The sequence below is a fragment of the Cricetulus griseus genome, chromosome 8 (genome assembly GCF_003668045.3).
Source record: "Cricetulus griseus strain 17A/GY chromosome 8, alternate assembly CriGri-PICRH-1.0, whole genome shotgun sequence".
Lineage (NCBI taxonomy): Eukaryota > Metazoa > Chordata > Mammalia > Rodentia > Cricetidae > Cricetulus > Cricetulus griseus.
In genome coordinates, this window is record NC_048601.1 from 51,817,936 (window position 1) to 51,837,358 (window position 19,423).

Below are 19,423 nucleotides of genomic sequence, written 5' to 3' on the forward strand. Positions count from 1 at the left end.
CCTCAAAGCCCTGCTCCCCAGTAGCTCCATCCATGGGAGCATCCTCTCTCTGTATAGCCCTGGGGACCATGATGTATTCTGCATCAGTCTCCAATTCAGAGCAGTTCAGGGTGGAGTGGTGCCCATCATATAGGCCCTGGTCCTGGTAGAGCAGCCTCCCATTGCTGCATTTGCTGAGGCTATTGTTCAGGTACACACCAGCTCCATACTCACTGGGGCCAGCCAGCCTGGGCTTAGGAGCGATGGGAGGTTTGGGGCCCCTGGACATGGAGTTGGGACTGGGGAAACTGTCAGGCCTGGGTGAGCGGGGAAATTTGGCTGTTGGTGTAGAAGGACTGGTGGTAACCTTCGGCTTGGGAGCAACTGGTGGTTTGGGTGAATCTAAAGGGCAAAAACAGAGAAAAGAAAAAAAACACAATTAAATTCTACTCAGCCTCTTTTTACATAGCCTGGTAACTGGAGGATGGAGGAATGTTCCCAGCTCTGTGACTTGTCTGGGACTTTCATCTCTCTGCCACATCCCAGAAATCCTTTAACAGCAGCAACAACAAAAAACCACTAAATTTAACTCAACTCCATATAGTCAAACATCACAGAGCATAGTAGGCATGCCTATAATCTCAGAACTTGAGAGGCAGAGGCAGAAAAATCAGGAGTTCAAGGCTAGTTACATAAGAGTAGGAGCCTGGGGAGGTAACCCAGCTGATACAGTGTTTGCCATGCAAGCATGAAGACCTAAGTTTGATCCCCAGAATTCACATAAAACAAAACAAAACAAAACAAACAAACAAACAAAAGAACCCAAGATGTTGGCAGGGTGTACTCTGAATGGAAGCTCTGAGCAGGTAGAGACAGGTGGATCTCTAGGATTTGTTATCCAGACAACATAGCCTATTTGTCAAGCTCTTCACCAGCTATAGATTCTGACTCAAAAGACAAGGTAGATGGCAGCTGAGGAATGACATCAGAGGCTGTTCTACACACACACACACACACACACACACACACACACACACAGAGAGAGAGAGAGAGAGAGAGAGAGAGAGAGAGAGAGAGAGAGAACTTATTTAAGTTCAACCTAACAATCATACTTTATGATAGTTTGAAAAAAAACTCAGACAACCCTCTGTGTCTCACTTCCATTACAGTGTTCGGTGAGCTACGTTAAGACACCCAGGTTGTGAGTATAAAATGGTTTTGTGGGGGATGATTCAACCCAGCTGCAGGCAAAGGCGGGGGTTCTGAGCACAACTGAGCTAGTATGGTTGGGAGATTAAGTCTGTGACATGCACTTTTGACAGGGTATTTCTGACTTATGATGACTTTATGGGAATGTAACTCCAATGTAAATTTAGGAGCATCTATAGTCATTTTGAACAAGCAAGTTGACATTCTCCTTTCACAACAAACCTTGAAATGGCATCTCCATTCACCAGCCACAGGCCTGGGGCTCAGTAGTGGCAGCTAAGCTCTGATTTGGACCACTCTGTGGCCCTGTCCCATGGACACCTCAATGCCAGTATACTGAAGCCAAAATCAGTATTGTGACCCACAAATGTCAGGACTCTATCATTCGGAGACAGGGAGGTACATTCTAGACTGCACAGACCCTGTGATGCCCCAAAGTGTCTAATAGGTAGTCTGTTTACCAGTGCAGGCTGCTATGATGGGGTGCAGGCTGAAGGCAAGGAAGAGAGAAAAAAGACACCACTATCAAGCCTCACCAAATCTCACCAACTCCAACCACCCCTAGTTCATACACATGAACACTTAGGCTTGCCCAAGTGTCAGAACTACCAGAGTTATCGTATGTATGTATGTATGTATGTATGTATGTATGTATGTATGTATGATGACCACTAGTCACTGTTAGGTAATAGCTAAGCTGGGTTCAAACCCAGGCTTCATTGCTTAGGAGCTGTAGAACTAAGCCTCAGTTTTGCCGCCTGTAAAAGGGGGATAGCACATAGCTCCCCTTGGGGGTGCTGTGAAGACAGGAGATTTTGTCTGGCACTTGCATGAGAGGAACTGCTCACACAGGAATACATATTGCTGTGGGGTGAGGCAACCTTCCTGCCCCCTCATCTTTCCAGCAAGAGTCCAGCCCTATCCGGTACACTACTTGATAGCAGCTGCTAGCTCACAACATCAGGTGTCAGATGTTGGCATGACTTATTCTTCAGGGGTGGGGGCCCTCATTTCTCATCCTTAACAGGTGGCATTTCACATGGGCACCATGAGACATGACCGAGGAACAGACAGGCTGTGAAAAATGACTGTCACCCTGGCTGCATCGCCCCTACTCCCAAACCATCCTTCATCCAATCAAGCTATTGATCTGCGGGCGCCTGTTCCTTGAGAAAGGTTATGGTAGGGTCTGAGGCGTGATCCTGCAAGAAAATACCTTCTGCACGGGAGCCCAAGGAATGTCAAGCACTCAGCGTCTATCGCTCCCGCACCAGTGCTGAAGCCATGGTACTTCTGTGTGTCCCCTCGGAGACCAAGAGATAATGGCATCAAAGACACTTTGCCTTGCCCCTCGCTGGCAGCTGGCTGGTGTGAGGTCTCTCCAGCAGCCCTGGAGAGAACCTAGATTTCCTCTGTCCAAGTCCAGCCACCCAACCTTCTGCCTCTCCTTTTCCCACAGGGTGTTTCCCCACAGCAGATTCCCCAGGAGCCCCAGTGTCGGTGAGAAGGGTAAAATCCATGGAAACTAAGGCAGAGAGACTAGGAGCAGCTTGTCAGGTGGGGTGTGTGTCAAAGGCAGGTTCTGGGTCTGACTACAGGGGGCTGACCGGGGTGTGACTATCCGGCTCCAATCTGTTGCCACTCACTTTTCCATACTCTCCTATCCTGTATGGGCTCCTGGTCTAGACTCTGGACATACCAACAAAACCCTCTGGTCTCACCAAGGGGATATTAAAGATGTAGAAAAGAAGGGAGAAGCTGGGACTCACTAGTGTGTTCAGGGGACAGAAGGGAAGTCAGCACTTTTGGAAGGGAACAACAGGAGGTGGGCAGGGACAAGAGATGAGGCTTGGGGATACCCCAGCTTTTTCTCAAGAGCTTAAGGAACAGGGCTAAACAACAGAGCTTAAGTAAGAGGATCCTTCCATGCAGGCTAGACACGCTGAAACGGATGGTAGTGGTGAGGGACATGAGAGTCTAGTAAGGAGGCTCTCACAGTACTCCAGACAGTAGTGATGGAACCTGGGCCAGGCTGGGACAAGGAATCAGATTCCAATGATGAAACATAACCAAGAGAGAGGATGTACACATGGAACAGAGAGAAGTTCCCAGGCCATGCACCTTTACCTGGAAGGGTAAAGTTCAACAGCCAAGATGGCCAGGGCTGGGAAGGGAGACCCGGTGTGCACAAGTCTAAGTGAGTTACTTATCACACACATATCAGAGGTGTCCAATGGGCTCTGGGCCCCAGGGCAGGCCTGGTGCAGGTGGACATGGTAGGATGTGATGGAAGCCATGGACAGGGAGAAGTAGGACCCAGGAGGGGGTCCCAGGAGCTCTGACCAGCAGAGACTGAGGAGGGTGGGAGGAATGCAATAGTGCACATGAGGACAGCCTGGCTTGCTCTTGCCCACCGTCCTGGCTAGTGAAGCAGAGGTGACAGTGTGCTCAGAGGCCAGAGGCATGAACAAGCCCAGTGCTGAGCTTTGGCACCTGGGAGGTACAAGAGAAGCCATCCCTAGGTTTGCTCCTCTGAGCTGAGTTTGACTTCCTGATTGTGGAGCCAAGCATGGGCCTGGCTGGTGCACCTTCCGGCTGCCAAGGAACTTTCTCTTTCCCTACAGGTGATATGCCCTATCCAAGTCACCAGAACCCATGACTCCTGGTAATTTGCCATACCTGGGGAATGGTGTGAAGGCAGAGAGCACCCCTTTAGGCAAAATGCTAACTAAGGAATGGGCACAGGAAGAAAGGATATTTCAATAGTGCTTGATGATACAAATCACTCGCAGCCTGCTCGTGGTACTAGCTGCTACTTTCTCTCTCTATTTTAATTAAATATCTGTCACTCACACATTCATGCTTGCTGCTCCCTCACAGCCATGCAGGAGTCAGGTTAGATGAAGTCTGGGAAGAATCCCTGGACAGGGAGCCAGGAGCCTTAACCTCCCTTCCTGGCTAAGTCACTAGCTGGAGGTGTCACCTTGGCCAAGCCTCCCCCTTCCCATGCCTCAGTTTCTCCACCTGGAAAGGGAAGGGACTGGACCAAAAAGTTAATCTCTCCAGCTCTTTCAACTCAGAGAGCTTCTTGCAACATCTTTTGACACTCTGACTCCCGTCCCCAAGTCTGTTTCACCTGCCGTTCCCACCACTCCCCCCAGAGCACTCGTGACCATATGTTACAAGAGCAATTATCTCCCAATTTCACCTTGCAATGCATCTTAATTTAACACCCATTCCTAGGTGCCTGCTGGAGAGTCCAAGCTAATCCTGCTGGTTTCTAATTAGGCTGCTGTTAAGCTTGTCCAGTGATCCACAACAGGGCACTTCCCAGGAAGACAGTGGGAGACAGAGGAAGGAGAGGCCTGAGGTCTGGTACAAGCCCTTCCACGAACAGCTGTGTGGTCTGGTACACATCTCCTTGTCTCTGGAAGCCACAGCTTCCTTTTGGGAAAAGGAAGAACTATCCACCTTTTCATGGTACTATTGAGAGTTCAAGGAAACTAACAGACAAAACATTCAATAAAATCAAGAGGCAAACATCCCTATGCACCAACAAGCTAGGCCTGGATTTTTTTTTTTTTTTTAAGGCTCTGAAACTGAACAGCCTGTGTTTCAATCCTGTCTTGGCCCCTGAACAGATCAGTACTCCTCAATTTCTCATCACCAAGTTGCTGTGGATACTAACTAAACTGACAGAAAGAACACATCTTAGTTGTAACTAATTCATTGTAAGTTCCTGGGAAATGAGAGTATTCATTGGTTGCTATGATGGACACTTTTCTGCTCAATTTATTGTTAGTTAATAGTGACAAGTCAGAATGGATCTTTACTTGTCAGACAGATAAACTGAAGAACCTGCTCAAGGTCACATAAGCATATGGTGGCTTTGAGGTTCAGCCCCAAGAGTCCTGGAACTATGAGATCAGGAGACAGGGGGCATGGCATCCACCAGTCATCATGGAAGACTATCACACTGAAAAGGGAATTCTGGCTACAGAAACAAATTACAGAGCAACTAGATCTAGAAGTGCCCACTGAAAAGGCTTCCCGGAACCAAATCTACCTCTAAATTTGTTCTGACTGCCTCTATCCTCCAGACTCTTAGGGAAGGAGAGCCTGCTCCAGCCTCCTGCAGGAAAACGTGGGGAAGCTGGACTGGCTCTCTCCATTGTTACAAAGCAGTTTTGTGAGGAGGGTAAGGAAAGCCAGCCTACCTCTGCCCAGACAGCACCAGCACTACACAGGACAACCTTCCTCCGAGAGCAGTGGGTGACCAGGCCAAGATTCTATTCCAGTCCCCTCTATTCCTATAAACTGACACCTCTGCTCATGGCCCCCAATTCTGTGACCCACATTAATTACCAGGTGTCAGTACCCCCAGCAACACTAATCCTGCTCCACTCCTCTGTCGTAAGACCAGTCCAGTATCTCTAGCTGCACCTTGCTCCCAAGACAATGACTATTTTCAGTAAAACAATCTTAAAAAGAAAAAAAGCCCCCAACACACACACACCACCACCACCACCACCACACCACCACCACAAGCAGCAGCAGCAGCAGCAGCAGCAGCAGCAGCAGCAGCAGCAGCAGCAGCAGGATATGGTTCCAAGACAGCCAAAATGGTGGCTTCCTGTTTCTTTGGGGATGTGTGTTGGGAGTGTGGCATTGGACAGGGTGCTGGGTGGGGAAGGGGCTTCCCTTGTGCGCAATGGTAGCAGTAAAAGAAAGCAGAACTCATAGCTCAGAGCAGGTGGGTCTCCTTAGCTAGGATTACTCTCTAGCAGAGTCTCTGCTTTGAGAACTTTCTGGCTTCCCCAGGCGCGCAGCTGGGAATTCAGATTCCAGGCACCGCCCATCTGGCTGAGGCTCACTTTCCCAATCTGCTAAATGGCACTCCTCGACAGAGATGGCTAAATTTCTTTGAGAACACTTGGGGGTTTCTTGGAATCCCTGACCTGGTGAAGTCCGATTCACAGAATGGGACACGAGGAGTGGGGGCGGGGGTGAGCCCCGATGCGCCTCTCCGTCCAGGCCTCGGTCTGGTAGTGGAGCTGGGGCAGGGAGTTTTAAAAGGGGTGAGCCTGGGGGCTTCCAGGCTCAACCTCAGAGCTCACAACGTCTAATGGCAAAGCGGGGTGTGTCGGGTCATAGAGTACCAGAAGAGACTTTGGCGTCGGGGAAGCATAGCGGATGCGCCCGGGGACCAGGCGCGGCCACCAAAGGGCCAGCGAGGACCTGCTGGGACCCAGAGGACAGAGAGGAAGGACTGGGGACCCGAGAGGGGGGTATGACTAGGTCTCTTTGGAGGGAGGGCTGTCCTCGGTTTCCAAGGGACCTTCCTCGGAGGACAACGGCGGGGTGCCTGGGACGGGATACCCCAACTCTTGGGTTCCTAAGGAAGGGACCCTCGATTCCGCCGGCTCCACTTGCCGCTCCTGCCGCCAGTGCGCGGAAGGTGGCGCGGGTTCTTACCTGCTCTGTGCATCTTCCACCGAGAAGCCCGAGGCTGGTCACTGTGTGCCGTGCGGGTCCGTTTGTCGGAGTCCCACTGCCGCCCAGTCCACCGCACCCGCGCCCGCCCCGGCCCGGCCCGCCCCGGGCGCAGCACTCCGCGGCAAGGCGAGGGGCGCTGGGCGCGGGGCTTGGGCTGGGCGGGGCGTCCGCTCAAGCTCGGGGCTCCAGGCTCTGGCCGCGCCTCCGCCTCCTCCTAGATGTTTCCTCCCGCTCCCGAGAGGAAGGCTTTTTTTTCCCCTTTTCTTTTCTTTTCTTTCTTTTTTTTTTTTTTTTCAGTGTTGTCAGATACCAAGGGTCCCAGCGTCCCCACGCACACTTAAAGGGGCCGGGGCAATGATCAAGAAGACCTAAAGAGCTGTGCAACGTTTAGGGACCGAAGCCATCTATCCCTTTATTTTCAGATTTGTATGTTCATTCAGTCTGGGCTAGGCGCTGTGCTGTCCACGGAACATGACAGCCACAAGTTCTTGTCCTCATGGAGCTCAGAAGGGGCGGTCGTTGGGGACTTAAGACAAATTAAACCCACAAACACCCTGTCTGCGAAGAAGAGCTGCTGCGGCTTTCCACTGCCAGAACCCACCAGGAGTGTGTGAAATGCGCATTTCCTGGCCCTCGGAGGACTCACAGGATCAAAGCAACTGCCAGGACTTTCTGAGCAAGGCTGTCAGAACCAATGGTACAGAGTTATGACTGTCTAGTTGACCATCACCTCTTCGAGGTGGTGGCTGGAAAGAGATTATCTGATGGCTGAGGAGGCTTGATTCATACAATACAGGGGCCCAGTATCTTCTCAGTATGGCCGGTTGATGGCCACATAGATGCCTTTGCCCTTAGGGAACCCTGACTGACTGTTTACCCTGACATATACAGTCCTGCTACTTGGGACTGGAGCTCAGAAGAGTCTCTCAGTGAGAGGGGTCAACCACACCAGAGGGGAAGGAAATAACTCGGCAGGCCTGAAGTCATGGCTTGTTGGAAGACCAACCAGTAAGTTTGTGGGCTTGACCTAGAGTAGGCCTCAATTTTCCCAATTATACAATTAAGAACTGAATATGAATCTTTCAAATGACATTTCCATCTCCGAGTCACCACGCCAGACCTCTGAGCCTCCAGCCTTTTGGACAGAAAGACTTATGACTCTGGAATAAAAAATGTATACCTGGGGTCAGGGAGATGGCTCAGTGGATAAAGAGCTTGCTGTGTAAGCCTGGTAACTGGAGTTCAATCCCTGGAACCCTTGTAAAGGTGGAAGGATAGAGCAGATTCCAAAAGTTGTCTTCTGGGTCCACAAGTACACCATAGCTCATTTGTATGACCCGCCCCGCCCTGCCCCGCCCCCCACATGCTCACAATAAATAGATGATAAATTTTTAAAGATTTATTTATTAATTATGTGTATAGCATTCTGCATCTATGTATGCCTACACACCAGAAGAGGGCACCGGATCTCATTAGGGATGGTTGTGAGCCTCCATGTGGGTGCTGGGACTCGAACTCAGGACCTCTGGAAGAGCAGTAGGTGTTCTTAACTGCTGAGCCAGATGATAATCTTTTTAAACAAAGAAAATATCTGGCGGTATCTTGTTCCTAATCCATGCATCGTGGTTAGCTGGTGATATAGGTGATGATGGTGGAGAGGGAGGTGGTATAGATGATATTAGAAGTAAATGAAACAGAGGTGAAGCAGGAGAGACGGTGGCGGCGGTGGTCGTGCTGCAGCTAGAGAAGGTAGTGGGAATACGTGTGGACTTCTTGGGGAAGATGGATGGCTGGTCCTCAGTGTGTGTGGCAGAATAGATAAGGGTGATCAGCAGGCGAGAAGTGACGGAGTTGGCGGTGGTACAGGCAGTGGAGATGAAACAGGCGGTAAAGGTGGTGGAAGCCGCAGAGTTGAGGCAGTAAAATGGTCAAGATGATGGAAAGGTAATGACGGAGGTGGTATACAGGATAGAGATTTTTTTTTCAATGTGTGATTATTTATTTGTTATCCTTAAAGACTTATTTTTGACTGGACTCAGACTTAGAAGTAGAAGCTCTCAGCAAAGACAGCCTGCGTCTCTTGGCGATCTGTTCCTGGCGCTTTTCTTTGGCTTCCTTCATTCTCTTGGCCAAAAGTTTAGCATATTCTGCTGCCTCCTCCTCGTTTTTCTTTGTTCGTTGTTTCTTCAGAGCAATACGACGACGTTTGTGTTGTAGAACACGTGGTGTAACAAGTCGTTGGATCTTGGGTGCTTTGGTCCTGGGCTTCTTACCCTCTTTGTTTAAAGGCTTTCTCACAACATATTGGTGGACATCATCATCTTTAGAGAGATTAAAAAGCTTTCGAATTCTGCCAGCTCTGTCAGTCCAGGAATGTCCTTCTCTCCTTTTTTACAATAACCAAGTTGAGAACACTCAGATTGGCATCCATGATGCATCCTTGAACAGACTTGCGCTTCCTCTCTCCAGTTCTCCTTGGTCTATAGCAAGAACGCCCCTTACTCAACAGCAGGCGCACTCTGCCATGGGTCAAAACGCCTTGCTTCATGGGAAAACCTTGTTTGTCATTCCCGCCACTGATTCGGACCACATAACCCTTCCTCTCTTCACCCAGAGCATCAGCAGCTACTTCTGTGGCCATGTGCTTCTCCAGCTACTTCTGTGGCCATGTGCTTCTCCAGCTACTTCTGTGGCCATGCGCTTCTCCAGCTACTTCTGTGGCCATGCGCTTCTCCAGCTACTTCTGTGGCCATGCGCTTCTCCAGCTACTTCTGTGGCCATGAGCTTCTCCAGCTACTTCTGTGGCCATGCGCTTCTCCAGCTACTTCTGTGGCCATGCGCTTCTCCAGCTACTTCTGTGGCCATGCGCTTCTCCAGCTACTTCTGTGGCCATGCGCTTCTCCAGCTACTTCTGTGGCCATGGGCTTCTCATAGAACGTATGAAGCTTGCATTCATCGTCCACTTTGATGAGTTTCTGGCAGCCAGTGGCCGGGAAGGAGATATTCACCTTCATCTTGACACAACCGACTGCCTAGGAGGCGCCACGAAAGAGAGCCAGGATAGAGATTTTTTTTGTATTTTTCCAGATGGTGATGGAGATATTTGGTCAAGTGATGGAGTTGGTAGTGATACAGGCGGTAAGTAAGGGTCGACCATGTGGTAGACGGGGGCAGAGACGGTAGAGGTAGTTAAAGTAATGGTGAAGGTGACAGAAATGGTGGGTGGTAGAGTTAGTTGGGGTGGTAGAGGTTGGGGTAAGGAGTGGTCGATTTGATTAAGGTGATAGAGACAGTAGGGGTGATGGGGTTGATTGAGATGGTGGAGTTGATGGCAGTAAGCGGTGGAGACGATGGAATCGGTTGAGTGATGGAAACGATCAACTTGAGGGAGGTGACACTTGATGGTAGCAAGGGTAAGGAGATACCCATGTTTGAAGATGTGTGAAGCTGAATGATTGGTTACATCTTTTCCATACTTGACTCAAAAAGAACGAAAGTTAGCTTGTTTTTTAGAATATTCAGTAAAATCTCAAGCACATAGCCTCAGCAGGATCGCAGAGGGAGGCTCCTGGGACTCAGCTGCCTCTGCTGTTGCTTTTGCTCTGGGGTTTGTGGGAAGGGGTTGAGGGTGGGGGCAGGGAGATACCCAGATGTTCTGCTAAGTCCAACCCAACACTGTTGGATGTGGATCTGTGAGCACAGCCCCAAGGCCAGTGGGGAAAACCCTCACAGGATTCAACTTGTTCAGCTGAAGGCAGAGGGTGGTGTGGAGTGATAGGCTGTGAGGGTAAAACCTGAACTCCTTTGTTTTCCCTGACGAGAGAAAATGAATCCCAAAGTCTGTGGCTTTGCAACCATCCTGCCCAGGGTGATGACCATCTTGGCTACTGTTTGAGCCTTAATGAATGCAGTCTTGCCAAGAATCCTAGTTATTGTGCCCCCATTTCACAGATGGAAACTGCAGCTCTTACAGTCTAGTCAGTTCTTTTTTGTTGTTGTTTTTTTTGGGGGGGTTGTTGTTGTTGTTGTTTTGAAACAGGGTTTCTCTCTGTAGACCAGGCTGTCCTAGATCTCAGAGATCCACCTGCCTCTGCCTCCTGAATGCTGACATTAAAAGTGTGCACCATTCACACCCGGCTTTCAGGTTTTCATTCAGTTCTTAAATCCTATCCATACATTGATTGCTACTCCCAGTTGCCGCATGAGGGCAGGAGCCTGTCCCTAGTTCTCTAGAGGAGATTGGCAGGCCACCAGTGATGCCTTGAAGGCAGCTGCCCACAGAGGCAGGGTGCACACTCTTCCCAGCAGACGTCTCTTCTTGCTTCCTCTTTTTCTTTTCCTTCCCTCTAGCTCTTCCTCTCTGAACCTCCTCATATCACCAAAGGAGCCATCTTTATATCTCTGAAGTATTTGAGTAACAGCCAGGTGTGAGCTCTGAGCTGGGAGAACTGGGCGCAGAAATACCTGGGGTGAATGCCGAGTGTACCTGCCAGGCAGAGAGGCCATGACCGTGGTAATGGCTCTGTGCATACCTGTCCACATCCTGCACGCTTCTTCTCACGGCAGCAGAAAGGGCTAGCTGTATTTCTCCCATTGTGCAGATGGGAAAACTGGAGACAAGAGGCCAGGCTGCAGCCAGGACACAGAGCTGGGGCGGAGCTGGGTCTTAATTAGTGGAGCTCCCAGGCACATGCCCACCTTCATTCAGGACACCTTGACAAAAGCAGAGGCAGAATCCTAGGCCGACCCTCCCTCTCACCCTCCTGATTGTCTAACCAGCCAGGCCCTGGGGCAAGCTATGAGCACTCCATGCCCACCAGAGCTCCAGGGTAACTGAGGCAGCAGATGCTCTCTGACATGGCACTAATGTGAACATACAACTCCATCCCCCACTAAAGGTGGCCTTCAGACCCCACTGTGCCATGATGGTTCCCTGGGATTCTGAGTCCAGTCTCCCTCACTGGACTCTTCAAGGTCCCAGGACCCTCCTTCTCCCCATCAATCCCCCTCACCCCCCAGCCCTCCACCTCCCCACCCCCACTCCTGTCTCACACTTTTCTCCACATCATCAAGCATCTTCATTTTTTACATCTTTGGACATTCTGAGGCTTATAACACCCCTGCACGGGACCAGGTTAATGGCAGCCTAGAACTCATGTTCTGAAATCCACCTGTCTAAGCCACTGCCTGCAGCCCCTATAGTGCCAAGCTGCCCTAAGGCAAGGTGGGGCCATACTCCACAGATAAGCATATACCCAGGCTTTCCACACACTGGAGAGTACCTGTCACCAAGCCTCCCAGACAGGCAATGGAACCCTCTGGGGGACCTCAGACCATTTACTGAGCCTCAGTTTCCCTGAGTGAAAAATCATAATAGCTAATATTTGCTGAGTACTTGCTTTGTGTACTCAGTAAATACTTGGTATAGATTAACTTATGCAAGCCTTTCTGTGACCCTCAAAGGAAGGTAGTTTCAGAACCTTTTGTTACACAGGAGACTATCACAGCACAGAAGCCAAGGCACACAGCTAGCTGGTAAGTGGCAGAGTTTGGGCCCTGGTTCTGGCACTCTCCTTCTCCATCCAGTGCTCAATAAATGACTACGGTCATGTACATGTCCAGTACATCACTGATGTCTAATAGTCGCTTACAGAAGGAACTGCAATCAAAACACTCAGGGAACAGAAAAGAGCACTTATTGAGCACCCTCTGAATACTAGACTGGGTCAAGTTGGGGGTGGAGGTAGAGGGCACTATGGGAGCCCAGCAGGAGACACAGGGCTCTGCTTCCTGTCCCCATTGAGAAGAGGTGACAATCAACTTCATTTCCTGCCAAGACAGAGGCCCTTCCCTGAAGGTCTCCACTGCTATCCTCCTCTGCCTCCCAGTCCTATGGCAGGGTCCCCCTGGGCTTCTGGTTTTCTGTGAGATATGCCTTTTGTCACCAGAAATAAAGTTATCTATGAAATAGAAATTCCCCTGGCCCTACAGCCTCTAACACAGTGGTTCTCAACCTGTGGTTTGCAACCCCTTTGGGATTGTCAAACGAACTTTTTTCACAAGGGTTGAGATTCAGATATCCTACATATCAGATATTTACATTCTGATTCATAACAGCAGCAAAATTACAGGTAGCAGTGAAAATAATTTTAGGGTTGGGGGTCACCACACATGAGGAACTGCATTAAAGAGTTGCAGCATTAAGAAGGTGAGAGCTGCTACACTAACTGCAGGCTGTGGCATCATCAACCTTCCTGGCTCCAGAGAGGACAAATACAAGCCAGACACCTGCCTGCCCAAGGACAGAGTTTTAGCAAGGCCACCCTTCCTTCTGGTGCTGCAGATATTGGTGGGGGCACTAGAAGTTTCAGCGGGGGAGGGGTACAGGCTCTGTGGTCCTGGGAAAGTCCCCGTCTCTCTGCCCTCAGTTTTCACCTCTGTACAATGGAACAATGACAATGAGGGAAATGGTAGGTGAATGTGGCACCTTCTCCCTCCTCTGTCAGGCTCTGGATTGCTTAAGGTGTGCTCAGGTTGGACTGAGACCAGCTACTGGTGACTGTGTGGGCTGGGCTGAAAGCTGGGATTGACTGGAGTTTAAGAGGCTGGAGAGGAAGAAGCATTAGGCTGGGCTTTAAACACCACATGACGTTTCCTAGGAGGCAGAGTGGGGTAGCCACTCCAGAGCCAGCACCTAGGAAATGGAAGTGAAAGGCAGGCAGGACTAGTGAGGAGTGTGTTGTAGCCACACCATGAGACACACCAAAAAAGCGCTCCAATGACACACAGTTGGGGTTTATCTTACAAGTGATGGGGAGCGGGAGTGTTTGAGGGAGGGAGTGACATGGCTGTGAGATGTTGGTGTGGCAGGAAGGGTCATGCCTGGAAGTAGAGTGACCCCCCCATGAGGTGGAAGCAGGGGTACCATGGAACTGTTAGAACTGAACTCTAGAAGTCCCGCCTTACAGTTATAGGGGCTCAAATACATGCTGGGTAGGTGGGGTAGGCTTTGATACCTTGCAAGGAAAAGAAAGGCTACCAAACAGGCTAGAGACGGGAGGGGTGGGGCCCTTCGTTGGAGTATCCACTGTGCAGATGAGAGGCATTGAGGCCCAAGGGGCAGGCAGAGACCTCAGCATTTGTCCACTAGGCCCTCTACTTGATCTCCAGGGCAAGGCGGAGCTCTGGGCAAGAGGGGGTTGGGGGCTGGGCAGGTCCAGCTTGGAGTTTTTATCACTGGGTGGGATTTTTTATCACTGGGTGGGATTCAAGGTCTGTGGAGGAAGTGGCCACCCCCTTCCGGCCAGGCATTTTTTTTTCCTTGTGCTGGTGCTGGCCACGTTGGCTTTTTCCCGAGGCTCCATTTCCACACACCGCCCCTCCTGGCTGGCCAGGCGTGGGCATGACTCCGCCACACACCCACAGCAGGGGCAGCCAGGCCCTAGGCTTCCTGTCCCTCTCTGGGCAGGCCTATTGGAGGAAAACAGCACTCAGGCCTTCTTCAAAACAGGAAACTGCTCTCCCTGCTTCCTGGAGGACAGGAACTGTCCCCATGGCAACTGTGGGACAAAGAGGCCACATTAACCCTTCCCAGGGCAGGCCTGGCTTGGAGCTGCTTCTTACTAAAGTCTCTGGGTATAGCTTCACACAGTGGCTGCAAGTCAGCCACAGGGACCCTTCCACAAGCTCACTGCCATTCTGAAGGCAAGGCAAAGCTGGGAGTTTATACCCATTGGACAACACTAAGACAAGCCAAGGCCAGGCCACACAATAACCGAAGGCCACAGGAGACAACTATGGGGCGGGGCTGCTTATTTCAAGTGCTGACTCTTTGCTAGCTGTGTACCTGGAGCAAGAACTCAGTTTCTCTTCCTGTGAGAGGATGGCCACCTCAAGGGGTCTGCTGGGAGCATTGACAGAGACCACACATGCAGATATTGTTCGTAAACACTGATCCCAACTGCCACCCAGCTTCTCCCTCCTCCCCTTGTGGTAAGCACTGTGCTTGGGGAAGGCCCAGGAAAGGAGTTTGTGCCCAGGACAGCTGAGAGACTTGAGAGGATGGTGGATCTCAGTGATGGAGGCGGGGGTATGTATGGCAAGGCTGATGTTGAAGGGAACTCACAAAGAGAACACTGGGAGAGGGGCTAGTGAGGATTTGGGACCACCGTGTGCAGAAGGGCCTGCACTCTCTAAGGGACAACAAGGAGCAGGAAGAGGGGGAAATGGAGAGAGATGGGGGAGGGCTTGGGATGGGGGGTACTTCTGTGGAAAGACCCAGAGGAGGAGCCGAAAAGGATGGATTTGGATTTGCATTAGGGCTGGGGGTGTGGCTAGGGGGCAGAGCCCTTGACAAGTTTGTATTGAATCCCAACAAGTAGGAAGAAGGGACAGAGGGAGGGGAGGGAGGGGAAGGGAAGGACAGAGAGGGGGAAGGAAGAGGAAGAAGAGAGAAGGAGGGGGGAAGGAAGGAAGGAGGGAGCGGTGGGAAGGGAAGGAAGGAAAGAAGGACAAGCTAGTTCTCTGATTGTGGGTGCAGGCAGATTCAGCTCAGCATAGACTAGGGACCCTGAAAGGTGATTTTTCTGGAGTTTTGCCCAGAATTTGAACCCTAGAGAAACCTTGTATTGTGGGAGTCAGTGACTCTGTGACCCTAACATGCCCCTTACTACTCTGGAGCCCAGGCTTTTCCCTGCCTGGTTCACCCTGCCAGAACTCACTGCCTTTCAAAGCCCTACGACTGCTTTGGGAATAACAGCTGCCCGCCATGCTCCAAGGCCCTGCCCAGGATCCATCATCTCCCCTGCCTTCTCCCCAGGCTCAGGCCACGACGGCCTCCTCTCTTTCCAACCCTGCCGGCCTCCTTCATCCCCAGGACCTTTGTATCTGTTATCCCTGTCCCTTAGAAAATTATTTCCTAACTTTTCACATAGGATGGCTCCCTTTATGTGCCAGGCATCCAGGGTCACCTCCTCCTGGATGCTTCCCCGACATCATTCCAACTCTGTCCCATCCCTCACCCCATGTCTCCTCCTTCCTTGTATTCACCCCACATCTCTTTACTCGCCTTTTTGCTCAGGAATTTGGGTTCTACAAGCTTTACAGAAAGCACCAAACCTCACATTACTAAACGGTTCTTCCAACAAACACCTGTAATAAAGATAAATCTTTATGTTAGGCACATACACAGAGAGGAGTGATCACAACTAATTTTATGTAACAGAACAATGACAGTGAACCACAATACATTTTTCATCAATTAATTAATTAATTTTACGTAGGAACTGTTCATGTCTGGAATTTTCCACTTCACAGTCTTGGACTGTGGTTGACTCAGAGTGGCTGGAACTATGAGAATGAGGCTTTGGAAAGGGGTACAGCAAGACCAGACTCTGGTCTGTGTCCCCAACACAATGCCAGCCCTAGCAGACGGGGTTGAGGCTCCCTTGCTACTGTCTCTCCAGCCCAAGGCCAAAGCCTCACATGCGGAAATGTCCATGGTAGCATCTGTTAAAGCTGACTAAAAGGAAAGTCACACATCTGACCTCAGGCATCTATTGCTGAAGGGGCTGGTGACCTTTCTCTGTAGGCCATGCAAACCCTCACCACTGTGCTCTGGAAGGAGGGCTGTTGATTTCTGTGTAGGTCCAGCTTTCCACCACTCTGGTGATTGACTCAGAAGGAGGATGGTGACTGGGCTCATGATTTGGTGGTTCAAGTCCATGGTATGTTGGCCCTGTTGAATATTATGGCAGGAGTGTATGCCAGAGCCAAATCTACCACCTCATGGCCAGGGAGGGAAAGGAATGAAAAGCCAAGGCCATGGACCTCTATCTACAAGGGCACACTCACAATGACATGAAGACTCCTGCTAGGCCCCACCCCTTGGAGGTGCCATCACCTCCCAATAGACTAAGCTGGAGACTGTCTTCAACACATGGACTTCTAGACCCAAACCATAGCAAGTGCGGTCACCAAAAACTGTGCTCAGAGGGATATTATGAGACTCAAAGAAAAAAAATCAGCACCTACCTTTGTCCTCACCTGCCTACCAAGCCAGTAGGGGTAGGCAGACAAGAATAGGTTGATTTGCATTATGAGAGTTGACAAGGTCACTGCCACAGTCCCCTCCCTCAAGGGATGGAGGAATCCACACTTCCTAGTAAAAGAGTTTTCTGGGTGTTGTGTAGCATTTTCCTCAAAGGTTAGACCATTCCATTCTTTGGGAATATTCCTCAAGTAAGAAGGTAAAGCACTCAAAATAGCTTCAGGAAGTCCCTGAAATTGACCAGACCCACTAGGTCAGAGTAACCAATAAAAGCTGAGAGTCTCTCTCAGACGGAGCCAAGCTGCAAAAATGATTCTTGAGACAAGACCAGCTTGCCTGGAAGAAGCAGAAACCAGCCAAGCTGCCTGGAGGAGGTTTAGACCAACGGAGGCACTTGGAAAAGACACTCTCCAACCTGCTGAGCTTCCTGCAGGCTGTGCAGCATGTTCTAAGTTCCCAGCTTTGTGAGCTGTCACCTATGCTAGGGTGGCCTTTGGTGATACAGCTTGAATCATTTCTGTTCTTGTAAGTGACCCCTCACCCATATGCCTGGAAATAAAATGCATTGGTTCACCAAACTGGACTTTGGTGACATACATGCTTTGTGTGTTGTGGGTTCCCTATCTGGGGTGAGTAGACATGTGTGTGCATCTCCCCAGGAAAAGTTTTTGTCACATAACACTGGGCAGATTAAACTATCAACTCCAAGGCTACACCAGGCAGGAGTCTCTGCGTTGGGATTAGAGTCTTCATTCTGGGAAGCAATGGGGTTCACTAAAGTCAGGAACCTAAGGGATACCCCTGAAACTTCAAGTGGCCACTAAATTAAAACCCAAAGGCCAATAACTGGATATGTGTGTAGTTATGCCTAGAGGTAGGATCTAGGCACACCCTGCATGCTCAGCAGAGAGCCGGGCAGCAGGATGCCTAATGGCTTGTTATGGCCACCAGGGCAGAATCCTCCCAGGGACAGGGAACTTAGGTCTTCACAGGACCAACTAATTGCTTGAAGACTGGGTTTGCATGAGAGAGGTAGCAATGTCACCTTCCCCAATGTACCAGGAAGTGGTGGCTCAAAAGGCATCTCTTTGATGAGGCCAGGGGACAGCCCAGATTTATGTTCACGTTTGAGAGACTGTGAGCTTTCTCTGCTGGTCAGGGTCAATGGTGAGAACAGCTCTAGAGAAACCTTCATTAGCTTAGTAAGCCTGTGTGTGTGTGATCGTGTGCATATGCGTGGAAGACAGCAGAGGCAAATGTAACCCCTGTCATGGGTGTCATTAATTGTTGTGCTTCCCTTTCACAAAGCATACACTTAGAGAAATGAACTGGGCCCCGTCTGGAGACATCATTAAAGCTCCAGGCACTGATCCAGTCATCACCTTGTCGGTAGAAACTCTGCCTGAGGAGTGTGGGGAGGGAACTTCCTTCATGGACCCCACCAGGATCTGTGTTCAGAAACCCACTGAAAACTCACACAGTGGGAACTTGAGACAGGACTGGGATAGCTTGGGGGCACTGGGTTCTGAGCCACAGCTCCGCACACACCAGCCAAAGTTCCAGGTCAATCTTTTCCTTTGGGGGTCAGTCTCATCTGTAGAGGCATTTCTAGACCTACAGCACATGCTAGGAAGAAGGAACGATAATGACCCCACTGCCATTAGGCACAGAACTCCACCGGTGATGAGTTAGGATCCGATCTTCAGCAGGTTGAAAAGTCTTAGCCACGTGCTGCTCTTTCTAACTTGGTGATGTGCGTGCGTGCATGCGTTCGTGCGTGCGTGCGTGCGTGCGTGCGTGCGTGCGTGCGTGTGTGTGTGTGTGTGTGTGTGTGTGTGTGTGTGTGTGTGTGTGTGTACACATGCATGTTTGTGTGGGCATGTGCACAGGTGTGGGTAGATATACATGGTAAACAAAACTCTGTGAGGCATACAGGAGAATTTGCAATTAGGTAAACTCAGGCTCTGGAACTGCAGTTCTCAACCTGTGGGTCATGACCCCTTTGGGGTTGCATATCAGATATCCTGTATATCAGATATTTACATTACAATTCTTAACAGTAGCAAAATTACAGTTATGAAATAGGAACGAAATAATTGTATGGTTTGGGGGTCGCCATAACACGGGGAACTGTATTAAAGGGCTGCATTAGGGAGGCTGAGAACCACTGCTCTACAAGTTACCTGTCTCACCCAGCATCTCCCCAAGCTCAGACTCCTGCCTCCTTCCCCCTGCCTTGCATAGTTACCCACTCATCCACACTGACCCCAACCCCAGCCTTTGTTTTTCTGCTCCCAGCAAGAAGGTTGTGTTTACTACCACTGAGGTTTGTTTTATTTTTGTTTCCCAATAATTGATTCCCACTGTTCCAACAGGCGTCCTGCTGAAGGAAAACATGTTTTGCTCCCTCGGCCTTTAACTTCCTTATGGTGCCACAGCGGTGAGAGCCCACTGCTCCGAGGAAAGCGTGGGGTGACTTTTCCCTTGGTTATTTTATTTTTTCCATTGCACTGTGGGGGAGACAACAAAACATGTTTTCCTTTTTTTTCCAAAGGAAATCGAAGCTTCATGTTGACTTCATTTTCCTCCTGTGACGGTCTCAGACGGAGGCGATCTGAGTGTGAGGGTGAATCTTCACCATCAACCTGACTGGATTTAGAATCACCATGGAAACACACCTCTGGGTGTGTA

General features: G+C 50.2%; 2 protein-coding genes across 2 annotated transcripts in view; both read right to left on the reverse strand.

Annotated features, from left to right (window-relative positions):
* Fgd5 (FYVE, RhoGEF and PH domain containing 5) overlaps positions 1-6,676 on the reverse strand; it is a 108,051-nt gene extending 101,375 nt beyond the window's left edge. Inside the window, exons 1-2 of the mRNA XM_027428890.2 lie at positions 6,664-6,676; positions 1-381 (exon numbers count right to left, since the gene is read on the reverse strand). The exon at positions 1-381 is cut by the window's left edge and continues 2,365 nt beyond it. Coding sequence (XP_027284691.1) covers positions 1-381; positions 6,664-6,676 — 394 coding nt within the window. The remainder of the gene's footprint in view (positions 382-6,663) is intronic.
* A 2,355-nt stretch (positions 6,677-9,031) lies between these two features.
* On the reverse strand, positions 9,032-9,698 carry LOC113837022 (40S ribosomal protein S6-like). The gene is made up of 2 exons (XM_027428838.1): positions 9,606-9,698; positions 9,032-9,325 (listed from the first exon to the last, which is right to left on the reverse strand). The coding sequence occupies exons 1-2, from the start codon at positions 9,696-9,698 to the stop codon at positions 9,047-9,049; spliced, it is 372 nt and encodes a 123-aa protein (XP_027284639.1). The 3' UTR covers positions 9,032-9,046.
* Positions 9,699-19,423: the final 9,725 nt, after the last annotated feature.

Coding starts and splice junctions, on each gene's coding strand:
- LOC113837022 (XM_027428838.1), bottom strand. CDS start 9,698: ATGAAGGTGAATATCTCCTTCCCGGCCACTGGCTGCCAGAAACTCATC. Junction 9,326..9,605: donor ATACGTTCTATGAGAAGCCC/ATGGCCACAGAA, acceptor CTGGAGAAGCAC/ATGGCCACAGAAGTAGCTGC.